We start from the raw sequence: 24,138 nt of genomic DNA on the forward strand, positions 1-24,138 counted from the left end.
TGCTCTGCTGTAATCCTCAGGGTTGTGGTTGGTGTGATTCCAGGGAACCCAGGTCTCAGAAAGTGAGGTGATTCTCAATGTCCAAACCAGACTTCATATTCCAAACGGAACTTAGTGCTCATGTTACCAGAAATCCTTCAGGACAGAGAGCCAGGTAACTTTATTTCTCATTATTTAGGAATTTCTTGATTTTTATTATCAAATATGTACTATAGAAACACTGAACAATAACAACAACAACAACGAAAAGAATACTAGGGGGAAAAAAAATCACTGGAGAGTCAGCATAATATAGTGGTTAAAAACATGAAATCTGGAGCCAAACAACTGCAGCACCACTCTTTACTAGCTGTGTCCTTAATTAGGTTTGTCAACATCTCTGCCTCAGTTTCTCCATTTGTAAAACTGGGATGATAATAACAGCACCTACCTCATGTAACTAAGGGGACTGAGCAAGTTAATCATTGAAAAGCATTTAAAACAAAGCCTAACACATGGTTAAGTGCTGTATGTTTGTAAAACTCTAAAGAAATGTTTTTAAATTAACTGGGTTAATTTATTCATGGGTCTTACCAGTCCTTATCCATATACATTTTTCAGATGTTAGATATGTATGTACAGCCCAGTGTCCTTTTTATTCCTTCAGGCTATGTATGCTAATGCAGTGTCCATAAATGTACTTACAGTGATTACCTAAAACAATTAGAAACTAATGTCCAACAATGCAGTAGTAAGTAAACTGTGGACACCAACACATTGGGTTTTTAAATATCGCTTTTTGTCCCAAGAACATCAGTCTCCTACTTCTAGGCAAAAACATTTCCACCATTAGTAACCTCATTTACTAATCTTTTCTAAGGTTAATCTTGATCAACAGTAAATATCACACTCAATACTATTTTTTTCTCAAAATTCAAATTAGTATTCCACATTCTATTTCTTAAAGGGCACCCACACCCTCCCCCTTATAATAGCAAAATCTGTATTTCCATAGTTATGCACAAAATGTTACTGTAAAGCTTCCTGTCCAATACTCCAGCTCAAAACAAAACAGTGTATTTCCAGCTGAAACACTTTTCCTAGCATAAGGTTTTTACCTCAACAATGCACTCTGACCCACATTTGAGATCTCTTACTAAAAGACGTCTCATTCCCTACATTCAAATTCCTCAAGTGGGATTCCTAGTGGACCATGAGAGGACTCCTTCAGAGTATTCTTCACTCTAATTATCTGAAGTTAAATAAGGGCTACATAACTGCTAAGCTTTCCTCTATTCTTTTCATTCACTGGCTTCTTCTAAGAAGATATTTCCTATTGAGTAGTAAGGGGAAGAGTCTTAACTCTTACTTAAAAAAGAACAGCTCTTTGTGACTATAAGGGTTTTTTCAATATGTCAGCAAATGTACAATGAATCTCTCTCATCAGTTCAATTCACAGACTTTCCCTTCACTATGACTCCTCTGGTGTTGCAGCAGAGCTGAGTGACCACTATAGGACTTTCCACAGTCGCTGCATATGAAGCGTTTCTCTCCGCTGTGCATTCTCTGATGAATAATAAGAGAAGAATTCTTACAGAAAGCCTTCTCACAGTGATTACATTTGTAGGGCTTTTCTCCAGTGTGGTTTCTCAGATGCACAATGAGGGAAGAACTCTCATTAAATGCTTTCCCACATTCATTACACCTATATGGTTTCTCTCCGGTGTGAGTTCTCCGGTGTGCAATCAGGTGAGAGCTACAGTTAAAGGATCTTTCACACTGATTACACTTATAGGGCTTCTCACCTGTGTGAATTCTCCGATGAGCAACAAGGTGACAGCTCTGGCTAAAGGATTTCCCACATTTATTGCATTCATAGGGCTTTTCTCCAGTGTGAGTCCTCTGGTGTCTAACAAGGTGAGCCATCTGGCTACAGGATTTTCCACATTTATTACATTCATAGGGCTTAATACCAGAATGAATTATTTCATGTTTTGTGAGAGCTGAGCGTTCCCTGAATGCTTTGCCACATTCCTGACAGTTATAGGGTTTCTCTCCTGTGTGAGTTCTCTGATGGGCAATAAGATGGGAGCTCCAGCTGAAGGATTTTCCACATTCAGTACATTTATACGGTTTTGCTCCAGAGTGAGTTCTTTCATGCTTACTAAGAGCTGAGTAATCCCTAAAAGCTTTTTCACATTCATCACATTTAAAGGGCTTTTCTCCAGTATGCATTCTCATGTGGGCAATAAGATGGGAGCTCCAGCTGAAAGACTTCCCACATTCAGTACATTCAAAAGGTTTCTCTCCAGTATGAGTTCTCTGATGTCCAATAAGATGGGAGTTCCAGTTGAAAGACTTCCCACATTCATTACATACATAAGGTTTCTCTCCCGTATGAATTCTCGTATGCACAATAAGATGAGAATTCCAGCTGAAGGCTTTTCCACACTTATTACACTCGTAGGGTTTTATTCCAGTATGAGTCCGTTCATGTTTAGTAAGGGCTGAACGATTCCTAAAAACTTTTCCACATTTATCACATTCGTAGGGTTTCTCTCCAGTATGAGTTTTCTTATGTTGGATAAGGTAAGAGCTCCAGATGAAAGATGTCCCACATTCATTGTATTCATAGGGTTTCTCCGCAGTGTAAGTGCTTGTATGTTGAGTGAGGAATGAGTCATACCCAAAGACTTTCTCCCATTCATTGTATTTATATGATTTCTCTACAGTACTGATCTTTTGATGCTCCATAAAGGACGAGAAGTAAAAGATATTCTCGTATTCTTTGTAACCATACTGGTTTTCTCCAACGTGAGGTCTCGGGTGGTCAATAAATGGTGGGCTCTGGTTAAAGATTTGATGGCATTCCTTATACTCATAGAGCTTTCCCCCTGTATGTATTCCTTTATGATCACCAAAATGTAATACATGATTGAAAGATTTAACAGCATCAGAACATGTGAAAAGATTATCTCCAGTTTGCATCCTTACAGGGTGAACAGGTTGCATGGACTGGTAGAAGGCTTTGTCATAATTATTATTTTCACAGGTAATCTTATCTGTATACATTATGGCTGAATTATACCTCCAACTTTCAGCATTTATATCAGGCTTATAGAAATGTTCTATTTGAGAAATTCTCTGAGAAGGAATAAAGTTTAAGCTCTGGCTACACTCTGCCCCAAGTTCACAGAATGCAGAACCTCTTGGAGACAGTACTTGCTTTTGCATGAATACCATCTGCCTCATAGCTGTACTCTGGTTCACGTGGTACATCTGTAATTGGTCTTCACACCCCAAAATTTCTAACCTGGAGAACCAAGGGTTATGCCACACATATCGTTCCAACTTCATGCTGTGGGATTGTTCTTCCTCAAAAATGCTACGTGTTGGGATCAATGCTTTGCTTTCAGGATTTCTCGCCATTTCTGAAATAAACCAGAAAAAAAAAAAAAAGCTGTGAGAACACAGAGGAAGAACTTCTAAGAATAGAATGGAAAAGGTGGGATGTTTTTCAGTCCATATTATTGAAAAAACAAGTGTGAACTGTTTTCAAATAGACTTGTAACTTAAAGGAAGGTCACAACAGAAAAAAGGAAAATAGTGAATGAAGTAGTTAATCACAAGATGAAGCACATACTGAATATAAAATACAGTCAGGGGCATTTTCTCAGGAAAAGTAGAACCAGATAAGGGTGTACAGGAAAGAGGAAACTCTACATCTCTTCAGTTGCTCAAACTGCACATTTTCAAGAGGGCCATGACTGGCCCTCAGCCAACTTCTAGGAATTGAGGTCTCAGAATGCTTTAAGTGATAAGAGTATTTTCCACACTTATGGTGTTGAGGCACACATACAATTTCTCTAGATAGTTTGTACAATGTCCTTTACAGTGAACATCTGCTTTGCTTCTGGGGTCCAGAACTTCCATGGTTACAACCAGTCATGTGTGCCTGAATGACTGGCCCCCAATAAATACCCTGGGCTCCCGGGATCAGGCAAGCTTTGCCTAGTAGATGACAATTCACACATGTTGTCACGACTCGCTGCTGAAGGAATTAAGTGTGTCCTTTGCAACTCCACTGGGAAAGGACTCCAGAAAGCTTGTACTTGGTTTCCTCCTCTGGATTTTGTTCAAGAGCCTTTCCCTCTGCTGTTACTTCGTATCTTTTCACCATAATAAAGCAGTACCCTAAGTATTGAGTCCTGGGAGTCCTTCTAAGTCAGCCACTGAACCTGGGGGTTCTCCTGGGGATGTCCCTGACAAAAGGACATAGTAAATACTATTAAGGTGAAAAAAAAAACAAACTGGCTTAATAAAAAGACAGTTGAAAGCCCTAGCCAGGTGGCTCAGTTGGCTAGAGCATCGTCCCCATATACCAACATTGCGGGTTTGATCAGGGCACATACAAGAATCGACCAATGAATGCATAAATAGGTAGAAAACCAAATCAATGTTTCTCTGTCTCTCCCTTTTCCTCTATCTCTCTCTAGAAATCAATTTTAAAAAAAGACAGATGAGCAACCAAGCTCTTAGGAACTAACATTTAAATTATTAAGGTACCCTAATTCCTTTATGTGTTATAACATCCTTACTGTTCCCGTTTTGACACCTGCCAAAATAGGAGAGGCTGGAGTTAAGTATCACCAACAGAAGCTTCAAGCCAAGATACTGTCTATGATAATATGCTATTACATTACTTCCTACTCATAGAGTTCCATCAGTAACACAAAATGTATCACCCCAAAGGACAAAAATCACATGGTTTAAGGATATTCCTAAAGTTACAATTCCTCTAATGACTACTGAATCATTTGTGGAGCAATGACATAAGACATGGACTTGAAAGGCAGCATACTGGGATGAGACACGTACACAGTTATAGTCTGATCACCTGTATTTAAATATTGGCTCTGTCGCTCTCCTTGGAGAACTTCTCTGATGATTAAATGAGATTGTGAATTCAGCGAAATGTCTGGCTAATTCCATATGTGAAACTAACTGTTATCAGTGCTAAGGTATCAGTCCCCCAACAACTGAAGGGGCATTAGCTTCCTACTGCTGCTGCAACAAACTGCCACACACGTGTCATGTAGTGTCTTAAAATAACATCAACTACTAGTCTGGAAGTCAGACATCCAAAATGGCTTTCACTGGGTTAAAATCAAAGTAGCTTTTCTTCAGAAACTCTAGGGGAGTATCCCTATCCTTGCCTTTTCCTGCTTTTATTTTTATTTATTGATTGCTTTTAGAAAGAGAGAGAAAGGAATAGAGAGAGAAACATTGATTTGTTGTTCCACTCACTCATGCATTCATTGGTTGATTCTTATACATTCTGACTGGAAATCAAACCCACAACCTTGGTGTATTGGGATGATGCTCCAACTGAACCACCCAGCCAGGGCCCCTTTCCCCACTTTTAGAAGCTGCCTGCATTCTTTGGCTTGTGGCTCTTTTCTCCATCTTCAAGGCACATAATTCCAACCTCTGATTCTATCACATCTCTCTGTGCTGCTGACACACCTGCTTCACTCTTGGAAGGACCTTGTGACTACAATGGGACCACCCAGATAATCCATGTTCACAGGTTTAGGACAGGACTCTTTCTCTAGGTTTTTCTCCTTCTCTAGTCACCATACACCATCTTCCCCCTTTTTCTACCTGAGTCCATTACAACAGAAGCCCTGCTCTGCTCCAGAACTTGCATTTATTACCAATTTCAAGCTTAGATCCTAGACATTAGAAAATGATCTTCATATACTTTTGAAAACTTCTAGTAGAAACTCCTAAAAATGGTAACTGACCAAATAAACAATTCTTGTTCAACTTTATACCCAGTACTTGTGGCCTGAGTGTCAGAACCAAAGACAAGAAAGTGTAGTCTCTTCTCCCTGGAAGTTAGAACCATGTGATGAGAGGACAGAGTGACCAGTTATGAACAGTGCACACAATGTACCCCTGACAGACTGTGGGGTTGTGGGTGCTGAGAGGGTGGGAGGCAAGAAAATCAGCATGAACAGAGGCAATTAGGGAAGGTTTCACACAGAGAAACACGTGAGCTCAACCTTCAGGCACGGCTCCAGTACAGACTGATGCTAGCATGCACTGCATGGGCAAAGGCTTTCATGACCAGACTGCCACGTGAGGAGGACACTGAGGGAGCCCACTGAGTAAACTGCAGGAACTAGTCAGGAAATGAGAGACACAATAGAAAAAATTGCAAGGTCTTGGTCTGGTGAGTGTTATTAAAAAGGCAACGCAAGTCACTGTAGTTGTACTAAGCTCATAATGGAAGATTTCAGGGACACAACTTAGAAATAAGGCCTGAGGTAGTCAATAACAAGGAAGAATTTACTCCTCAACTTCAGCTTCCCTTATGAGAAGGGACCTGTGGGGCCAATGGTGGACACTGAGCGACACTTCTAATAGAGGAAGAAAATCTCAGGAGTTGGAAGAGGGATTACTTCTCAGAGAGGGAAAAGCAGGAAGTCGGATGACTTCAATGTTTAGGACAGGACTCTTTCTCTAGGTTTTTCTCCTTCTCTAGTCACCATACACAATTTTCCCCCTTTTTCTACCTGTGTCCATTACAACAGAGGCCCTACTCTGCTCCAGAACTTGCAAAGCTTCAATGTGCAGCTTAAGGGGCTCACTGAAAGAAGGCTGGTACCAGGGACAGACACCAGGAAGATGAGGAGACAGTCTAAAAGAGAGAGATGAGATTCCTGGTTGTATCAAGATGAAGACAGCTGAGATGGTAACAGAATGGTCAGCATTGAGGGTGGGATAGTTAAAGCCACCAGAATTCATGAAGGTTTCTGATCTGAATGGAGGGCAAATGGTGAGGCTGCACAAAAACCCACTTGATTAGAGTGGATAGAAGATGTCCACCTTCAGGACTCACAGAGGGCATGGTACATGCTTGAATTAAAACCAGCAAGATAGGTCTGGCTGGGTGGCCCAATTGGCTGGAGCACCGACCTGTACATTAAAAGGTTGCAGGTTCGATCCCCAGTTGGGCATGTGGGGAGACAACCAATCAGAGTCTCTGTCTTTCTCTCTTTCATTCCACCTCCCCTTCTTCTCTCTTTAAAATCAATAATAAAAAATATCCTTGGTTGAGAATTAAAAATAAAAAAATAAAAATAAAAACAACAAGGTACACAACAGTGTGTCATATTCTACCCTTGGAAAGGTTAAAAATAAGTATTTATCCCTACATGCCTGCAGTTGCATAAAGAAACTGTGGAAACATACAACAGGAATACTGACAGTGATTACCTGGGACAGGAAATCAGGGCAAACAGCAAATTGAGGACCTTTGAAATTTCACCCCTCCACTGAAAAAACTGGCAGAATCTATTTCTTCAGAATTCTATAAATGAAACTAAAGCCTTGGAGCAGCCCAGGGAGAGTTTATTCCAGAAAAGCAGCTGCATTTTGATAACAACAGTAAGCGGTGTGACACTGTAACTGAGTGCCATCGCTGGCTCCCCAACTCAGCAGTAGCCTTGGAAACTAACTGCCCATATTCCTGGTACTGCACAGAGCAGTACAGGCTGGACTTGTCAAAGCCTCACTCCCACAGAATAGTCATTATCTGACCTGTATGAGGAACCGTTCCAAGAATGGGAAATGTGGCCCAGCCCCCACTCGGAAAAGCCAGTGGGGAGAGAGGTTCAGCGGGCAGGACCCACACCCATGGATAGGTTCTCCCGTGGGGAATCAGGCCTGCATTGTACATAGGCTGCTATGAGACTTGCTTTTGCTAAAACTCCCTCACCCTGAATTGAGGCAGCAAATGTTTACCGAGTATCTTTACCTTCCCAAAATCTATGCTGAACCTTCCAAGGACCAGTGTAACCAGCTTAACCACTTTCCCCTTTACATTTGCAAATATCCTCCCTCTTTTATGTAATTAGCAACACCCTCTCTTTTGTTTTCTGTAAGCACCTAAAGCGAACCTGTGCCTAGTAAATAAGGATAATCCAAAATGTAATGTACCCAGAAAAACAATAAAAGCCTGTCAAGGCAAGGGTCAGGGCGCTCTCCTCTGGAGAGTGGGCGCGCCATCCCTTTTCCTTCACAGGACTCGGTAGTCCGTGTGTATTTGTCTATTGCAGCCACAACACCAGATCCTGCGGGCCAGGATCCGCGTCAGACCTGTGAGGTGGTTCCCTGGCAGCCCTCATGCAGAGGCTTGTGGGGAACTTGCACAGCACTGGAAGCTTCTAGGGAGCAGCTGTCTGTCAAACTCAGGCCCAGTTGTGAAGTCATTACTATCTGAGACCACTGGTGCCGACAATACACAAGTCAAAAAGATGAAAGGAAACTGAGGCGTGAACTGTCCGTAGGGGCTTTGAAGAGTTTACTCCTGGGAATCTAGAAGACCATATGCACACAGATCATTATTAAACTGCCAGAGCCACAGCAAGAGCCCTGAAGGCAGCAAGGGGAAGCAGCTTATGGCAGACCAGGGGTGCTCCTCAGTTGGACGGTATCGTTCTCATCTGAAACCATGAAGGCCAGAAAGAAAAACTGTCAACCACAAGTTGTGTATCTGGCATAACAATCCAACAATGGAGAAATAAAGACTTTCCCAAATAAACCAAACCTGGGAGTTTGCTGCTAGCAAACCTGCCCCATGAGAAATGCAAAGCAGAGTCCTCTAGGTTGAAATGAAAGGACAGTACCTTGAAATAAACACCAGAAAAAGGTAACTACATACATAGGTCAACAAGGCAAGACTGTGTAAATGCATTTTTGGCTTGTAACTCCTTTTTATCTACCTGATTTAAAATACATTACATTAAGCAACAATTATAAATCTATGGTGGGTGACTCACAATGTATAGATGTGACAACAACTGCATAAAGGGGGAAAGACAGGTATACGAAACCAAAGTTTTCACATACTATCATCGTTAAACTGTATTAATCTAAACTAGATTATTATAAATTAAGATGTTAATTAATTTTTTTAAAAGTACTTTATTTACTTATTTTTGGAGAGAGAGTAAAGGAGGGAGAAAAGGAGGGAAAGAAACATCAATGTGCAAGAGAAACATCAAGTGGTTGCCTTTCACATGCCCCAACTAGGAACCCAGCCAGCAACCCAGGCCTGTGCCCTAACTGGGAATCAAACCAGCAACCTTTTGGTCCACAGGCATTCAATCCACTGACCCACACCAGCCAGGGCTAAAATGTTAATTTTAAATTGCAGGAAAACCACTAATAAAATAACTCAAATATGCATAATAAAGCCCTGGCTGGTGTGGCTTAGTTGGTTGAAGCACCCTCTTATAACCAAAAACTCACTGGTTCAATTCCAGTCAGGACCCATGTCTAGTTGTGGGCTTGATCCCCAGTTGGGGCATATGCAGGAGGCAGCTGATTGGTGTTTCTCTCTCTCCTTTCTCCTCTCCCTTGAACAAAAATAAAACAAACCTTTAAAAAATAATTTTAGTCTGGCTAGTGTGGCTCAGTGGATTGAGCGCTGGCTGGCCTGAGAACTGAAATATTGCCAGTTTGATTCCCAGTTTGAGCAAATACCTGGATTGTAGGACAGGTCCCCAGTAGGGGGTGCCCAAGAGGCAATCAATCAATGTATCTCTTGCACACTGATATTTCTCTCCCTCTCTTACTTTCTACCTCTCTAAAAATATGTAAAATCTTTAAAAAACAGTAATTTTTTAAAAAGAGTAATTTTAAAAAGATTTTACATATTTTTAGACAGGAGAAAGGAGGGAGAAAGAGAAGGAGAGAAACATCAATGTGTGGTTGCCTCTTGCGTGCCCCCTACTGGAGACCTGGGCTGCAATCCAGGCCTGTGCCCTGACTGGGAATCAAACCAGTGACCCTTTGGTTCACAGGTCAGCACTCAATCCACTGAGCCACACCAGCTCAGTTTTTTAAAAATGCATAGTAAAAAAAAAAGTGGTTACCTGTGTGTACCTCTGTGTGTGTCTGTCTGTGTTTGGGGGTAAGAATAAGTGCAGAAGAAGAAAGTGTATGAATGAGATTTTTTTCATCTGATGCATTTCATATAGCTTTGAGTTTTTCAACCATGTAAATACATTATTTACATTTAAAAAAAAACTATTTTTATCCTGGCTGATGTGGCTTAGTGGATTGAGCACTGGCCTGTGCACCAAGGGGTTGCATGTTTGATCCCCAGTCAGGGCATGTGCCTGGGTTGCAGGCCAGATCCACGGTTGGGGGTGTGCGAGATGCAACTGATCCATGTTTCTCTCACACATTAATGTTTCTCTCCCTCTCTTTCCCCTCTTTAAAAAATAAAAAAAAATTTTTTTTAAATAAAACTATTTTCTCATTAGTTTTTTTAAAGAAAACTCTGTGGATATAGGCTACAAGTCTGGCAATAAATGAAGAATTAAGCAGGTTAGAGAATGAGAAGTCATCTAAGAGAAAGGCACAGAAGAGAATAGGAGAGACATTCAGAAGAGTGGATGGCAAGGTGGGGAAAGTACAGTTTACAAAAAAACTCACTTTGTTAAAAAGATGGGCATACTGGCTCTGATTTAATAGCAGCAAAAAGTCAACATGAGGGACAGGGCTCCCAGGAGGGAACTGTGAGTGTGTCTGAGGAAGGTGACTCATTGAGGCCTCAGCCGGTCTCTCAAACAAGGCGGGCTTGGGGGCAGGTTCCTTGCTCCCACCTGGGGCCTGCTCTTACCTGCACAGGTGCCCTGAGGATCCGTTTGCTCCACCAGCCACGGCTCTCCTCCTTGCTCCAGAAGGGAGATGACCTCAGGCTTGGCGATCTGATTACCTGCATGGGAAGAAACACAGGACTTGTGTCACCTGGACAGCCTCCTTTGCCTCTTCCTCCCGGACTCTCACTGGGCAGAGTAAGCAGGGGCCCTCTTTCTTCCTGCTCCAGAAGCACTACGTGCTTGAGCCTCAGAACTCAAGATCCCCTCTGCCCTCTGAGGCCCAACGTGAGCCTCAAACACAAGGTATCAACATGAAAACAGCCTTATTTATGGGGCAGCACTAGCCTTACCCACAGAGAGCAGGTGCCCAAAGGTCTCCAGCATCACATCCCGGTACAGTGTCCTCTGAACAGGGTCCAGCTGCCCCCACTCTTCCTGGGTGAAGTCCACAGCCACGTCTTTGAAGGTCACTGGTTCCTACAAGAGCACACAGGTTCCTCCTCAGCCTGGGGCCACCCTCTCCAGGGTTTTCTGAGGATGGAATGAGACTGACAGTCCTGGGAGGACACAGGATGGAAACAAAGAACCCTCGGTATCACCAATACTCTGATGGGGGTCAGGGTCACACTGTGAACACCTCAGGCCTTGCGTCTGAGATGTACTCAGGGAACTGGATATATGGGCCACAGTAACTACAACAAAGAGGTTGTGCTGTATACACTTCTCTACCCAAGGTCCCATTTATGTAATATGTTGGCATTACCCAGAACGTAGAAGCAGCAGCAATCAAGGAAACAGGCCTGAGCAAGTCTGTGAGAAGAAACCCAAGAAATTGGCATTGATGTGTCCAGGGTTGGGGCCGGTTTCATCAAAGCAGGTTTGTGGCCAGCAGTTTCCCATGGGTGTGTGGAGTTAGGGAATCAACCACCGGGCCAACGGCCCTTCTCTGGAGGTACAGGCGCTCAGCAAAGCCAGGACCAGGCTGATGCAGGCTTCAAGCGTGGGCCAGACCACAGACCCCGGGGCTGGGCCCTGGAAGGGGGATCTGACCATTCGCAGATCACGCTGCTGGCCACAGGAGGAATTCTCCTTTCCCAGATCACCTCTGTCCCAAGGATTGGAGCCAGGGTGGGATAGGATTCAGCCAAGGAGAGTAAGTCACAGTTGCTGTCAAAAGTGCTCTGAGTTTTAAAAACTCCAAACTGATGCTTTTAGAAAAACAGAACCAGGAACACTCACTAGAAAACGAGTGAAAAGATGAATTGTAAGTCTGATTTTTGCAATGAATGCATAACTCATAGTCCTTTTTAAAAAAAGATTTTAGTTATTTATTTCAGAAGGGAAGGGAGAGAGAAAGGGAGAGAAACATCAATGTGTGGTTGCCTCTTGTGCACCCCCTACTAGGGACCTGGCTTGCAACCCAGGATGTGCCCTAGAGTGGGAATCGAGTCAGAGACCCTTTGGTTCGCAGGCTAGTGCTCAATCCACTGAGCCACACTAGCCAGGGTTCATAGTTCTAAGAAATCACTGTGATCCTTAGGGGTGCAGGCATTTCTGGGGGTAAGGGCAGGCCTCCTCTTGCGGTGGTGGCAGGGAGTCAGCTGGGTGGCAGCGGGGATGTGATATACATCCTGCAGCCCCATTCACATCTAATACCCCTCTTGGCCTGTCTGTGCACAATGGTCCTCCCATCCACCTGGAAACTGGTGTTCTGGTCTCCATGTGTAAGTGCAATTCCACTCAGACAGCCCTGTGACCCTCCACCCGCCCCTCACAACGGCATCATCACCTCCCTTCTACCCTATCACCACCCTTTCTGCCCCTGTAAGCAATCTCTGATCAGGGCCGGCTCTCCATGCTGCTCTTTCTCTGCCCTGAACAGATTCCCCTCCACCTTCACATAGCAACTAGCTGAAAGCACAGGGCTGTTCTGCTCCTATGATGCCAACTCCACACATGCACAGGAAAAGTGCTGACCACAAACCTCCTTTGGGGAAACAGGCCCCAACCCTGGACACATCAATGCCAATTTCTTGGGTTTCCTCTCACAGACCTGCATGGACCTCAGTTTTCTTGATTGCTGCTGCTTCTATGTTCTGGATAATGCCAACATTTCATGCAAATGTGATCTCAGGTAGAGAGATGCAGACAGCACAACCTCAATGCATGTTCACAGAGTGATCGTACCTAGGGGACCCGCCAGGAGGCTGTTCTCATCTCACGTTACTTCATCTCCTTACGTGGCTTCAAAGTCCAACTCCCAACCCTCCTGAGACCCCAAGTGGAAATCCTACGCACACACTTTAAAAGAAACAGAAAAGCCCTGGCCAGGTGGCTCAGTTGGTTGGAGCATTGTGCCATACACCAAAAGGCTGTGGGGTTTGACCCCAGGTTGAGCACGTATGGGAGGCAACCAATTGATATTCTCTCTCTCTCCCCGCACTTCCTCTCTCTAAAATAAATAAACATACCCTTGGGTGAGGATTAAAAAGAAATAAATTTTGCCCTGGCTGGTGTTGCTCAGTGGATTGAGTGCCAGCCTGAGAACCCAAAGGTCACCAGTTCAATTCCCAGTCAGGCGACATGCCTGGGTTGCGGGCCAGGTTCCCAGGTGGGGGCATGCAAGAAGCAACAATTATTTCTCTCCTTTTTCTCCCTCCCTTCCCCTCTCTCTAAATAAATATTTTAAGAATAAAGTAGACAGGGAACTTGACAACAACAGGAGTCGGGCTGACGACACCAGCATCCACTAACCTATCCATCATTTGTAGATGAGACAACTGAATACCCTGGACCCACTGACGCCTCCACTAGGAGGACCCAGCACCGCCTACAAAGTACTCTTGCCAAAACACGAAACCTGAATCTACTTGGGCCTCCAGCCCAGCACGTTTATAGCAGATAAACGGACAGGGAACTTATCAATGACAGCACGAGGGCCAAACAAGGCAAACCATAGGGCTGGAGACCCAGTGTCTTCAGCAGACAATGAACATGCAATGTGTGACCCTCGTTTGGTCCCAGATTCAAACCAACCAACAGCAAAAAGACATTTTCAGGACATGTGGGGGGAAACTGAACATAGATTGGATATTAGGTCATACTTAGAAATCATCGTTAATTTTATTGGGTATTTTGGCTATTTTATAAAAGGTAGCTATCTCTGAGGTAAATAACCAAAACCATTTATAGGTAAAACAACATATCTGAGATATGCTCTAAAATAGTCTAGTTTTTTTTTTTTTTAAGGCTGTGTGTCAAAATTGATAGATAGGCAGAAAGCTGAATGCTGACGGTGGCTGAAGCTGGTGAATGTGGGTGTCTGTGATTGGCTACAGTCTCCTCAATTTGCCCTCCACGTCCTCATCTCCAGAACCTGACTAAAGGGACTTTGCAGAGATATGATTAAGGAGACTGAGGTGGGGCCCTGGCTGGGTAGCTCAGTTGGTTAGATCATCATCCCAATATTCCAAGGTTGAGGGTTCAATCCCCGGTCAGGGAAAATACAAGCAAACAGTGAATGCATTAATAAGTGGAACAACACATCAGTGTTTCTCTCTCTGTAAAAACTCAATTAAATAAAAGGAGACTGAGCAGTGGAGATGAGCCGGGTGGGCTCAATGTCATCACAGGAGTCCTTATAAGTAAAAGAGGCAGACTGCAGGGTCAGAGCCCTAAAATGACACTGGAAGCAGAAGTTAGGTGATGCACTGTGACAATGAAGGAGCCAGGAGCCAAAAATGTGGGGGGCCCCTTGAAGGTAGAAAAAGCGAGGCAGCTGCAGAAGGAACACAGCCCTGCCAGAGCAGGAGAGGGAATTCATGTTGTTTTGAGCCATTAAATTTGTGGTGATCTGTTAAAGTGGCAACAGGAAATGAATACATGCTTCATGGTCCACCTCTGGGTTTAAAAACCACCTAAATTTAAGAAAAGGTTTTAGTTTTAGTTTTTAATCCTCACCTGAGGACTTATTTTTATTTTTTTAAATCCCTTTTCTTTCTTTTTCTAAGATTTTATTTATTTTTAGAGAGAGGGAAAGAAACATCAAAGGGTAGTTGCCTCTCACACGCCCCTACTAGGGAACTGGTCTGCAACCCAGGCATTCAATTCCCTGACTGGGAATTGAATCAGTGACCCTTTGGTTCACAGGCTGGTACTCAATCTACTGAGCCACAGCAGCCAGGGCTTGTTTTTATTGATTTTTAGAGATAGGAAGACAGAGAGAAACACTGATGTGAGAGAGAGACATTGGTCAGTTGCCTCCCATAGGTGCCCCAACCAGGGATTGAACCTGAAACCTAGGTATATGCCCTGAGCATCATCCCACACACTGAAAGGTTGCAGGTTCCATCCCCGGTAGGGGGCATGTAGGCAACTGATCAATCTCTCTCTCTCTTTCTGAAATCAAGACACATATCCTCAGGTAAAAGTAAAAGAAATGTAGCAGCCAGTGAAGAGAAGAGCCATGGATATATGGTTGTTCACACCCTTCTGGAAGTTGAGGAACAGATGAAAGTGGCGCCCCCAAGGAAATGGGACCCAGGAGAGGCCCTGGCCTCTGAGCTTATGGGTACAGTGAAGGCAGGAGTAAGTCAGGCTGCACAGAGATGAGGGAAAGGTATGTGTTTGTGAGAGCTTTGCCAATTGCCCCTACCCCCAGCCACTCTACCTGCGGGCAGCACCACCAGCAGCCCTGGCCTTTCAGACTAGAGTGTGGGCAGCAACACCTAAGGAGCAGAGACCTCTTCACTGGAAGAGGGGAGGGCATCGTGGCCTGACAGGCCAGCTGCATCCAGGAAGTGGAAGCACAACAGCCTTATGATCCTGGACCACTCAGGCCCACGGAAATTAGAATGAGATTTGTCAGGAGATAGACAGGAATGGAGTGAGGCAGGGAGGCCGATTAGGAACCAGACCTAACTCTGAAACACAGCCTCACAGATCTTTACTGGTAAACACGGAATGACCACAGAAGCCCTCAAGACATGACCAAACTTGGCGCCAAGAGGACCAAGAATCTAGGCAGGTGCCGCACAAAACATCAATGAGCTATAATTCCAAGTCTCAGACTGGGGAGATTCCGGTTTAAAACACCTGAAAAACATCCTGAAAAGCAGGATAACAGAAGAGAGAGGCTGAGAGAATAGGCAACAATTTATAGAACACAAAGAAGAGATAGAAGACATAGCGATTGCTTTAGGAAGCCCCAGGAAGAAGTCATGGTGGTGAAAATGCTGGCCAGGCTCCCCAACTCCCCATCACCATCAAGAAAAGGACATGAAATATAGAGAGATCAGAGACAAGGCAGTTCATTCAGGATGCACTCCATCTAACGGAAGTCCCCAGAAAGAGAATATAAAGGAAAAAGACAGAGGAAAATTTTAAAATAGAGAACTTCTTTTAAAAAAGACACAAAAACACTACACATGCAGACAGATGTTTGACATATAATGAAAAACATTTAAGTGATAAAAGACATCACAAAGCTAGGACAAGCTACAGACTGGAAGAGGACCATTTCCATCTGGACCAAGACCAGAATGCACATAAAATGCCCACAGTTCTGCAAGTCACAGCTTGCAGAAATCTAGGAATGGAATAGAGCCAGAAAGGAAATACAGATGGTCAATGATGACATGAAAGGATATTCAACTTCACTAGTAATCAAGGAAATGCAAATTAAGGTAATGTGGTACACCATTTTGATGGGGAGGTAAGCAAAAACTAAGTATTGTCAAGCAGCTGCAAAGATGCAGGGAGTGAGCACTTGAGGAGCCGTGAGAACTGACTTTCTTCGGAACCACATGGCACTGCTAGTCGTATGGAAAACACACCCTAAAATTCAGAAAACTCCTCAGTAAACACTTGTATGTGTGCACAAAGTGAAACTACAGGGACGTCCACACGGCTTGGGGTAGAAGAGCAAACATGATGGGGAAAGGGTGGGCTTAGAAGCCCAATTATAGAATGAATAGAGTCCTTGTCGCTGATGGGGCAAAAAGTACGAACCTGAACTCTTATCTAGCACATGGATGGACCTCAACACTGAGTGTGCAAAGAATGCTGCAGAAAAGCTACGTATATGAAAAGCACTAAAAAAAAAAAAGAATAGTCTTATTATCTGTTATGTCTATGGTTTGTCTGAATGAGCATGCGAATGGGTTAGCTGCATACATACCACGAGTAGTTCTGAGGGTGGGAAGGGAATGATCAGGAACTACATTAAAAAAGAAAATCAAAGCAAGTATGATCAAACATTAAAAACTGCCAATTTAGAGTGATGAGGGTCATGTTTTGTTCACTTTTTATTTTTCAGTAATTATGTAATTTGTCAAAATACTTTAAGGTTGTCCAGAATTGAAGATGTTATCAAACTGGAAGGGCTATAGACTAGCAGAGGGAAAAAAGACCCCCAGATGAACATGCCCCGATGTCAGGGTCCACAGTTCATGGAGGCCTCAGTGATGTAACCAAAAAGGCAAACCCGAGGCTGGAAACAGCAGGGAAATGACAGAATAGTGGAGACAAGAAAGACCCTCCTGGGATAGGAGAGGAGCTACAGGTTTCACTGCTACCTGAAACCTTGGGGTAAGAGGACAGGACAGAGAAGGGTCGTGCCCCAGAAAGGGGGAGCCTTTCTCTCAGGTCCACAGGTAACACTTATCTAATACCTCACACTTTCCAACATCACCTGTTACTTTACGATGACTTGCAAAGATGTTTCACCCAGTCTTGAAAACACTCCCTGTCTTGCAAACACGTGTTTATCTAGGTATTCTAAAATTTTATGGACCCTAACACACGAGCTACATGTTTAAACCATGGGGAGGGTCTGGGGGAGGCTGCAGAGGGTGCTGAGGTGGGTCTCAGCCGTTTGCCTGACAGGATCTCCTGGGACTACTTCTACATTACTTGAATTCTCTGACAGTGGCCCCTACACAGAACCTGGGAAATTCAGATGGCCTCTTTGGAAGTTTCAGGATTTGATTATTTACTAATATTTTTTAAAAAGATTTTATTTATTTATTTTGAGAGAGAGAAGGGAGGGAAACATCAATGTGTGGTTGCCTCTTGCATGCCCCCTACTGGGGACCTGGTCAGCAACCCAGGCATGTACACTGACTGGAAATCAAGTGGTGACCCCTTGGTTCACAGGCCAGCACTCAATCTACTGAGACAACCCAGCCAGGGCTCCTTATTTACTAATATTTTAGTACAGGATCTTTGCAAAGAGGAAAAATAGCACTAGATTGTACACATTCTTGACACAACCAAGGATGGGTGTAGAGTATCAGATTGACATTTTATGTGCATATTAATTACACAGAAATTGTTGATGGAGTGTTATAGAGGGTTTCCATATTTGGGGAGGCTGGCTGCAGTTTTTAGATAGGCTGGGACATTATTTTCCCTCTCCCTCAAGGTAACAGGATCTGGCTGAAACATATTTCGCAGAACAGACTCTTCAGATAACAAGGGAGGACATCATTTGATGTTTTCACCAAGTGAATGCTTTATTTCAGGAAATATTTAATTTGGAGGAAACAATAGAGGGATATGGGACTCTTGTTGCTTAATATAAAACTCATAATTCAAGTCTTGAGTTTCCCAAAGGAAAAATCCAAAGTGAGTGTGGGGAGGGGGCAGGAGCACATTCTCAGAATTCACAACTCTTCAGACAATGGACTGTTGTTATTTTAATTCTCCATTTCATTTTCTCATCATTAACTCTAATAGTTGTCAGAAACCCTCACCTATATTAACACCAGAGTGCAGCACAGTGGTTATTGGGGCTTCTTCATAGCACTTTACTACAACTAACTTCTGTTCCCGAGACACTGATTCAGGGCCCAGCTTTCAGCCCAGCCTAGCTTCTCTGCTGTTACAGGATCTAAAAATGACTGTACATTGTAACAGCAGCAAATATCACAGCCACTGAGTCCTGACACCAGACAACCACCACCCAGCTCCACTCAGATCAGGGCTCTGAATTCCTGGACAGCAGTGCTGCTGGCACATGGGGTGGCAACTTACCGTGCAATTCACCAGTCACCTTAGAAACAGTGGGAGGGTTCCTTAATTTTTTTAATTTGGGAGAGGGTATGAAGTAGAGTCATTTTAATATTTTTGTATCACAATATCTCACATTTGCTTGATTTGTTATTTTAATTTAGAAATGAATAACCTAAATATAATAATGAATCCATTTTTCTTCATCTTTCACAGCCTGGGGTCAATAAACAGAAATTTGATGTATTAGAACAAAAATCCCTCATTTAAAAATACAGAAACTGAAAATAGTGAGTTAAAATGGCTGCCTGAATCATGAAAAGAAATACTAAAACATGTTACAACATAGATAACCCTTGAAAACATGTTAAGTGACAGAACTCAGACACAAAACACCATATATTATGTGATTCCCTTTATATAAAATGTCCAGAATCGACAAATACATGGAGAAGTTTAGTGGCTGCCAGGGGCTGAGGTGGGAGGAATGCGGAGGAACAACTAATGAGTATTAGGGTTTCTTTTAGGGATGATGAAAATATTCTAGAATTAGATATAGGTGATGGTTATGCAACTCTGTGAATACACTAAAAACCACTGACCTATACATTTTAAAAGGTTAAATTTCAAGGTATATGAGTAATATTTTAATAAAGCTGTTAACATTTTTTTTTTCCTTAAGTGGCTGCCTCTGGTGAGGAGGCTGGGCAGGAAGAAGGGAGGAAGGTGATACTTCTGCACATTATCAACTATATCCTTTTTCTCACCTTTGCGTCCTTTAGTTACAAAGTCCCCCTGCTTCGACTCCCTAATACACCTCACATCTTGCTCCCAGGCCCTGGTCACACTGAAGCCTGAAATGCCAGCCTGCTCCCCACACCTCTGCCAGAGATACCTATCCAGCTCTACAGGAAACCCTGGCATCTCCTGCTCCCAACACCTTGGAGGCATATTATCACCAGGATGGAACTGGGATGGATTCGTCACGGCCTCCCCAGCCCAAAGTCTAACTGGAGTCAGGGTTCACCGACACTGGCCATGCAGTCTCCCTCTCCCACTCTTACTGTGGTACTATAGGACAGACCCCAGCTCAACAGGCCATGCCCATTCAGCTGACCCTCCTGTCTCCTGGGCAGCCTCTCTCCCCACAGCAAAGGACACCAGCTGCTCTGTGCCCCATGACCTCAGTGCAGACACTGTCCCACCTCCCAAGGCAGGACATCAGCTGGACTCTGCTCCTCTAGGGCTCTGAGCCTCTCCAAGTGCCTCAGGCTTCTGTCCCGAACCACATGTGCAGCATCAGGCAGGCCATGAGGCCTCAGTAGGTGAGTGAAGCACACTGGGAGCTCCTTAGGACAAGGGCTCAGACTTGTCCTTGTTCCCCTCGCAGCAAGCACATCACTCATCAGACATCAGTCTGAATCCAGCACTGATTACATGAGGGCAGGTGGGAAGAGCAAAGCAGAGGGGGCTGCCAACCAAGGGGGTTGTCCCTCATTCATCAAAACAACCCACAGCATAGCTATGGCTCATGACCGCAAACAGCCTCATAGATAACAAGGCTTCCGAGTCATGGAAAACTGAATCCTGTCTGTCCTCAGAAAGTGATAAACTTCTGGCTGATTCCATCTCTACCCAAACTAGCTGTTGTAAACTGAGGAACCACAAGGATTGGGATGGCTGGGGACAACCTGGGCAACTTAGGGAACAGGGCAGCCCTTTAGGAGAAAGGGGAAGCCCCATCTCACCTGGACCTGGGCTGTTGGGAGCCCGGTGGCCCTCCTCCCCTCCTCAGGGGTCTCCTCCACATGCCAGGCAGAGTCCTGAGGATACAGAGCTGGGGGAGGAAAGCAGAGTCACAGAAGCAGCTCTCCCTGTTGGAAGTATGCCCACTTGAGTCCTTCCTCCTGGTAGGGCGCAGAGAGAGGGGGCCCCCGCCTTTCCCACAGAGCAAGGGGAGAGACCCACCTTCTCATTTTATAGATGAAGGAAAGGGGACTCCAAGAAGATAAGGAATGTGCCTAAATGCATGAATCCACACTGTCCCCCTTTCCTCTGAGGCACTGTCTCTGAGAAGCAGTGTGCATTCACAGCCGTACTTGGCCTGAATCACCATACATTCATTCTCATGCACCCTGTCCTGGAGATGTCAGCACCACTTCATGACTCTGGCAGAGTGTTCTGAGCCCTCCCTGTTCCAGCTCTGCACAGAGACAGATCTGGACCAGAAACCCCCTATCCTAAAGCCCCACTTGGCTCCCCTGTTCGGGTCCCCAGCCATGGCAGGTCACTGCTGGGAGAGGCCACACCATGGCAGCCGATGCAGTCGATGGGAACACAGGCTCTTGACTCACCCCAGGAGGCCCATGGGTCAACAGCTGCCATCCCCCAGGACTGGTTCGTAAGGACACCTGCACCAGAAGACCAGGTTAGAACAAGGAAAGGAGAGGCACCAATCCCAGCGACTAAAGGCAACGAAATGGGAAAGGAGGCCTCTCTCACTAATGGCATAACAAAGTTCCATAAATAATGCCCAAAGGCATGTGAAAAGATCCATCACAAGAAACTAGATCTATACCAGAAATGCACAGGTGGGTCACTGTCAGGAAATTTACCGATATAGCCACAGAACAATTAATAACAGAACCCCTTAAATGGGTAAAGAGGCTTTCTGATAAAATGTTTAACATAACCTAACTTTTTCAAAGATTTTATTTATTTCTTTTTAGAGACAGGGAAAAGGAGGGAGAAAGAGAGAGGGCAAAACATTGGTGTGAAGGAGAAACATAGATCGGTTGTTTCTTGTATGTGCCCCCACCGGAGACCGAACCTGCAACCCAGGCATGTGCCCTGACCAGGAATCAAACCCACAACCTTTTGCTTCACGGGATGATGCCCAACCAATTGAGCTACACGGGTCAGAGCAAAACACAACCTAATTTATTTAAAAAATATAAGTAATAGAAAGATACAATCTTGATGTCTTTGGTGACAAATACCTGAAACCTCACTTAAAGGGAAAACACACCACTGACATCACACTACTATTTAACATTACTCTTAAATTACAGGCCAATGCTATGCAAGTGGAAAACAAAAATAAAAATACATTAGTAGTAAAAAAATTTTGATTGTCTGTATGACTGTCTTCTAAGAAATCCCACGAATAACCAGAAAATCCCTTTGAACTAATAAAACATCTCAGGAGATGACTATAAAATGTGTAAAAATTAGATTGTCTTTTACACCAAGTTTCACCTGTCACCAATAACTAAGTTTTCTCATTCTGTACCAAATCAGACACCCAGCCGCCCTCAGATCCCACTCCCTCAGCTCTGACCATCGGCTACAGCAAGTCATTGCAGGGAAGGCCCAAAGTCAACAGGAGTTGGACTCACCCCAAGAGGCCCACGGGTTGACGGCAGACATCCCGCAGGGTGAGTGGACCAGGCGCCTGCACTGGATTCTGGTTCTGCACGGGGAGAACTTCAACCCCAACCTATGACAAAAGTGAAAAAGACAAAAGTGGTCCTTTCTCACAGAAAATGCAGTGGCAACAAATAAGAGAACTCAGCCACAGAAACAAGAAAAGTCCTAGGGAGAGGGATAAGAAAATAAGTTTAGCCCCGGCCGGGTGGCTTAGTTGATTAGAGCCTCTCCGGACGACGCTCCAATTAACAGAGCCACCCTGCCAGAGATAAAACGGTTCATTTTAACTTCTGTCTCCTCCTGGTATGACGCCCAGACCGCTCCCCGCTCGCAGGTTGCGGATCTTTGTGCCAGTCCTGCGACCTGTGAGGGCACCAGCGCCAACTGGCAGGGGCTCTGCGGATTCCTGGATCTGCGAATAACGCACCGGGAGCGGAGCCAACACCGGGAGCAGGCGGACCGCCTTCTGGACCTCTGTTTGCAACTTGACAAAGTCCCGTGGCCACTGCGTGTTCAAGGGAACCCGGCGCTGTTCCCCAGCCCACGTCTGACGTTCTTCAGCGCTTTTAGAGAACGGGCCCGAAAGCGAAATGCCCGCTGGCTGTGAAATGTGGGTGTTCCCCACCAGCGGCTCCGCAGGCGTCCCCTCGTCCGCTTGCTGGCCTTGCGTCCCATATTTCCACCCACAACGCAAATGCCACGTCCGGGAACGCGCAGCGGTGAGCGGTCCCTCACCTGGTCCACAGCTGCCGGCCGCCCCCTTCGGGCCGGGCCGCGTCAAGCCGCTTTCGGAGGCGGCTACGTGGGCGCTACGTGGGCCGCTAGGCTTTTGTTGAGCTGCAGGCTCGGCCGGGCGCGCGCGGCCTGAGGGACAAAGACGCGCTGCGCTGGGGCCGCGACCTGGCGCCAGGGGCCGTCCAGCCAGACGAGCGCGGACGCGAGCCGTGAGGCGGAGGGAACGGGGAAGTGAAGCCGGCGCGAAAGGTCGGGCGCAGGACCCGCCCGGGCGCCGCGCCGGCCCCGAAGGCGGGCGCCGCCTCTCTCCTTGAGTTCGGCCGACCCTCCGCGCCCCCTCCACCCTGGCGACCGCCTCACTTCGGCCGCGGACAATGGCGACCGCTCCCCCAGCGTCGACCAAAACGCGACGCGCGGGCTGCTGGGAGTTGTAGTTCCATACGGCGCACTTCCGGCTTGGACGACAGCTCCTCCAGGGCCGGTTTCCGTGGGATTCTCCGGCGGGAGTTTCTCCGTTCGTAGTCCTGCCTCCCCACGGGAAACTGGACTCCGGGGACTGCTCAGGTCCCAGGTGGGCGGTACTGTCCCTGCCCCGGACCGCCCTCTACCAACGCTGCCCTGTTTGGTAGTGGAGCGTAGGGGGTGTGTCTAAGTCAGGCCCCCAAAGCCCCTCAGTTTGCCCATCTGTAAAGTGGCAGCTCACGGTAGCCACACTGAGCAATAGGAACTTGGTGACGTTGCAAGTGTGGGTGAGAAAAGTGCTCTACGGAAAGTATCCTCACAGGGTGATTTGATCATAAATCCCTAACTGGGCAGGTGTTCTGGGTGGTCAGGCCCTAACATGTAACTTCTTTAGTAAAAGGCTTATCTTTGCCTTTAGAAAGCCCTCTCCATTGTTCTTGTGCATCTAGGTTAACTCACCTTTGAAATATGCGTGCCTATCCACAACAGAGCACATAATCTCCTTCACTGTCTTATAAAATAATCCTCACATTTTCTCCCACCTCCATGTAATCTTCATTACGTCTCTTCCTTAATTTCAAATGCACAAGAAAAACTGCAAAACTGTGCTTTGAAGCATTTGAGATCTTGTTTCCCAGCAATGTCATCAGTTTGGGCTCACATAAACTTTTTTCTTTTTTATCCTCACCTGAGGATGTGCTTATTGATTTTAGAGCGGGGAAGGGAAAGAGAGAGAGAGGAAGAGAAACACTGATGTGAGCAACATGGATGGGTTGCCTCTGGTTTGCCCCCCGACCACACCCCCACAGTGAGGTGAACCTGCAACTCAGGTACATGCCCTGAC

General features: G+C 45.2%; 1 protein-coding gene across 5 annotated transcripts; it reads right to left on the bottom strand.

The window, feature by feature from the left end:
• Positions 1-328: 328 nt before the first annotated feature.
• ZNF606 (zinc finger protein 606) lies at positions 329-23,238 on the bottom strand. Of its 5 annotated transcripts, none has more exons than XM_024570160.4 (7): positions 22,833-23,238; positions 22,067-22,167; positions 21,023-21,079; positions 20,417-20,505; positions 11,009-11,135; positions 10,679-10,774; positions 329-3,410 (listed from the first exon to the last, which is right to left on the bottom strand). In XM_024570160.4, the coding sequence occupies exons 2-7, from the start codon at positions 22,095-22,097 to the stop codon at positions 1,423-1,425; spliced, it is 2,388 nt and encodes a 795-aa protein (XP_024425928.2). In that variant the 5' UTR covers positions 22,098-22,167; positions 22,833-23,238; the 3' UTR covers positions 329-1,422. The 5 variants fall into 5 exon arrangements, with proteins under 5 accessions (XP_024425928.2, XP_053771633.1, XP_053771634.1 ...); XM_053915658.2 differs by lacking the exon at positions 22,833-23,238 and adding an exon at positions 22,525-22,817; XM_053915659.2 differs by lacking the exon at positions 22,833-23,238 and having other exon boundaries at positions 20,417-20,542; positions 22,067-22,155.
• Between the last annotated feature and the right edge of the window lie 900 nt (positions 23,239-24,138).

This window comes from Desmodus rotundus, chromosome 12 (assembly GCF_022682495.2).
Source record: "Desmodus rotundus isolate HL8 chromosome 12, HLdesRot8A.1, whole genome shotgun sequence".
Taxonomy (NCBI): domain Eukaryota; kingdom Metazoa; phylum Chordata; class Mammalia; order Chiroptera; family Phyllostomidae; genus Desmodus; species Desmodus rotundus.

What these genes read in the sequence shown, in the direction of transcription:
- ZNF606 (XM_024570160.4), bottom strand. Translation starts at nt 22,097, where the DNA reads ATGTCTGCCGTCAACCCGTGGGCCTCTTGGG. An exon ending in TCCCAACAGCCCAGGTCCAG is followed by an intron (nt 11,136 to 20,416) that starts GTGAGATGGGGC and finishes GTGCTCTTGTAG; the next exon opens with GAACCAGTGACCTTCAAAGA. An exon ending in TCCTCAGGGCACCTGTGCAG is followed by an intron (nt 3,411 to 10,678) that starts GTAAGAGCAGGC and finishes GGTTTATTTCAG; the next exon opens with AAATGGCGAGAAATCCTGAA.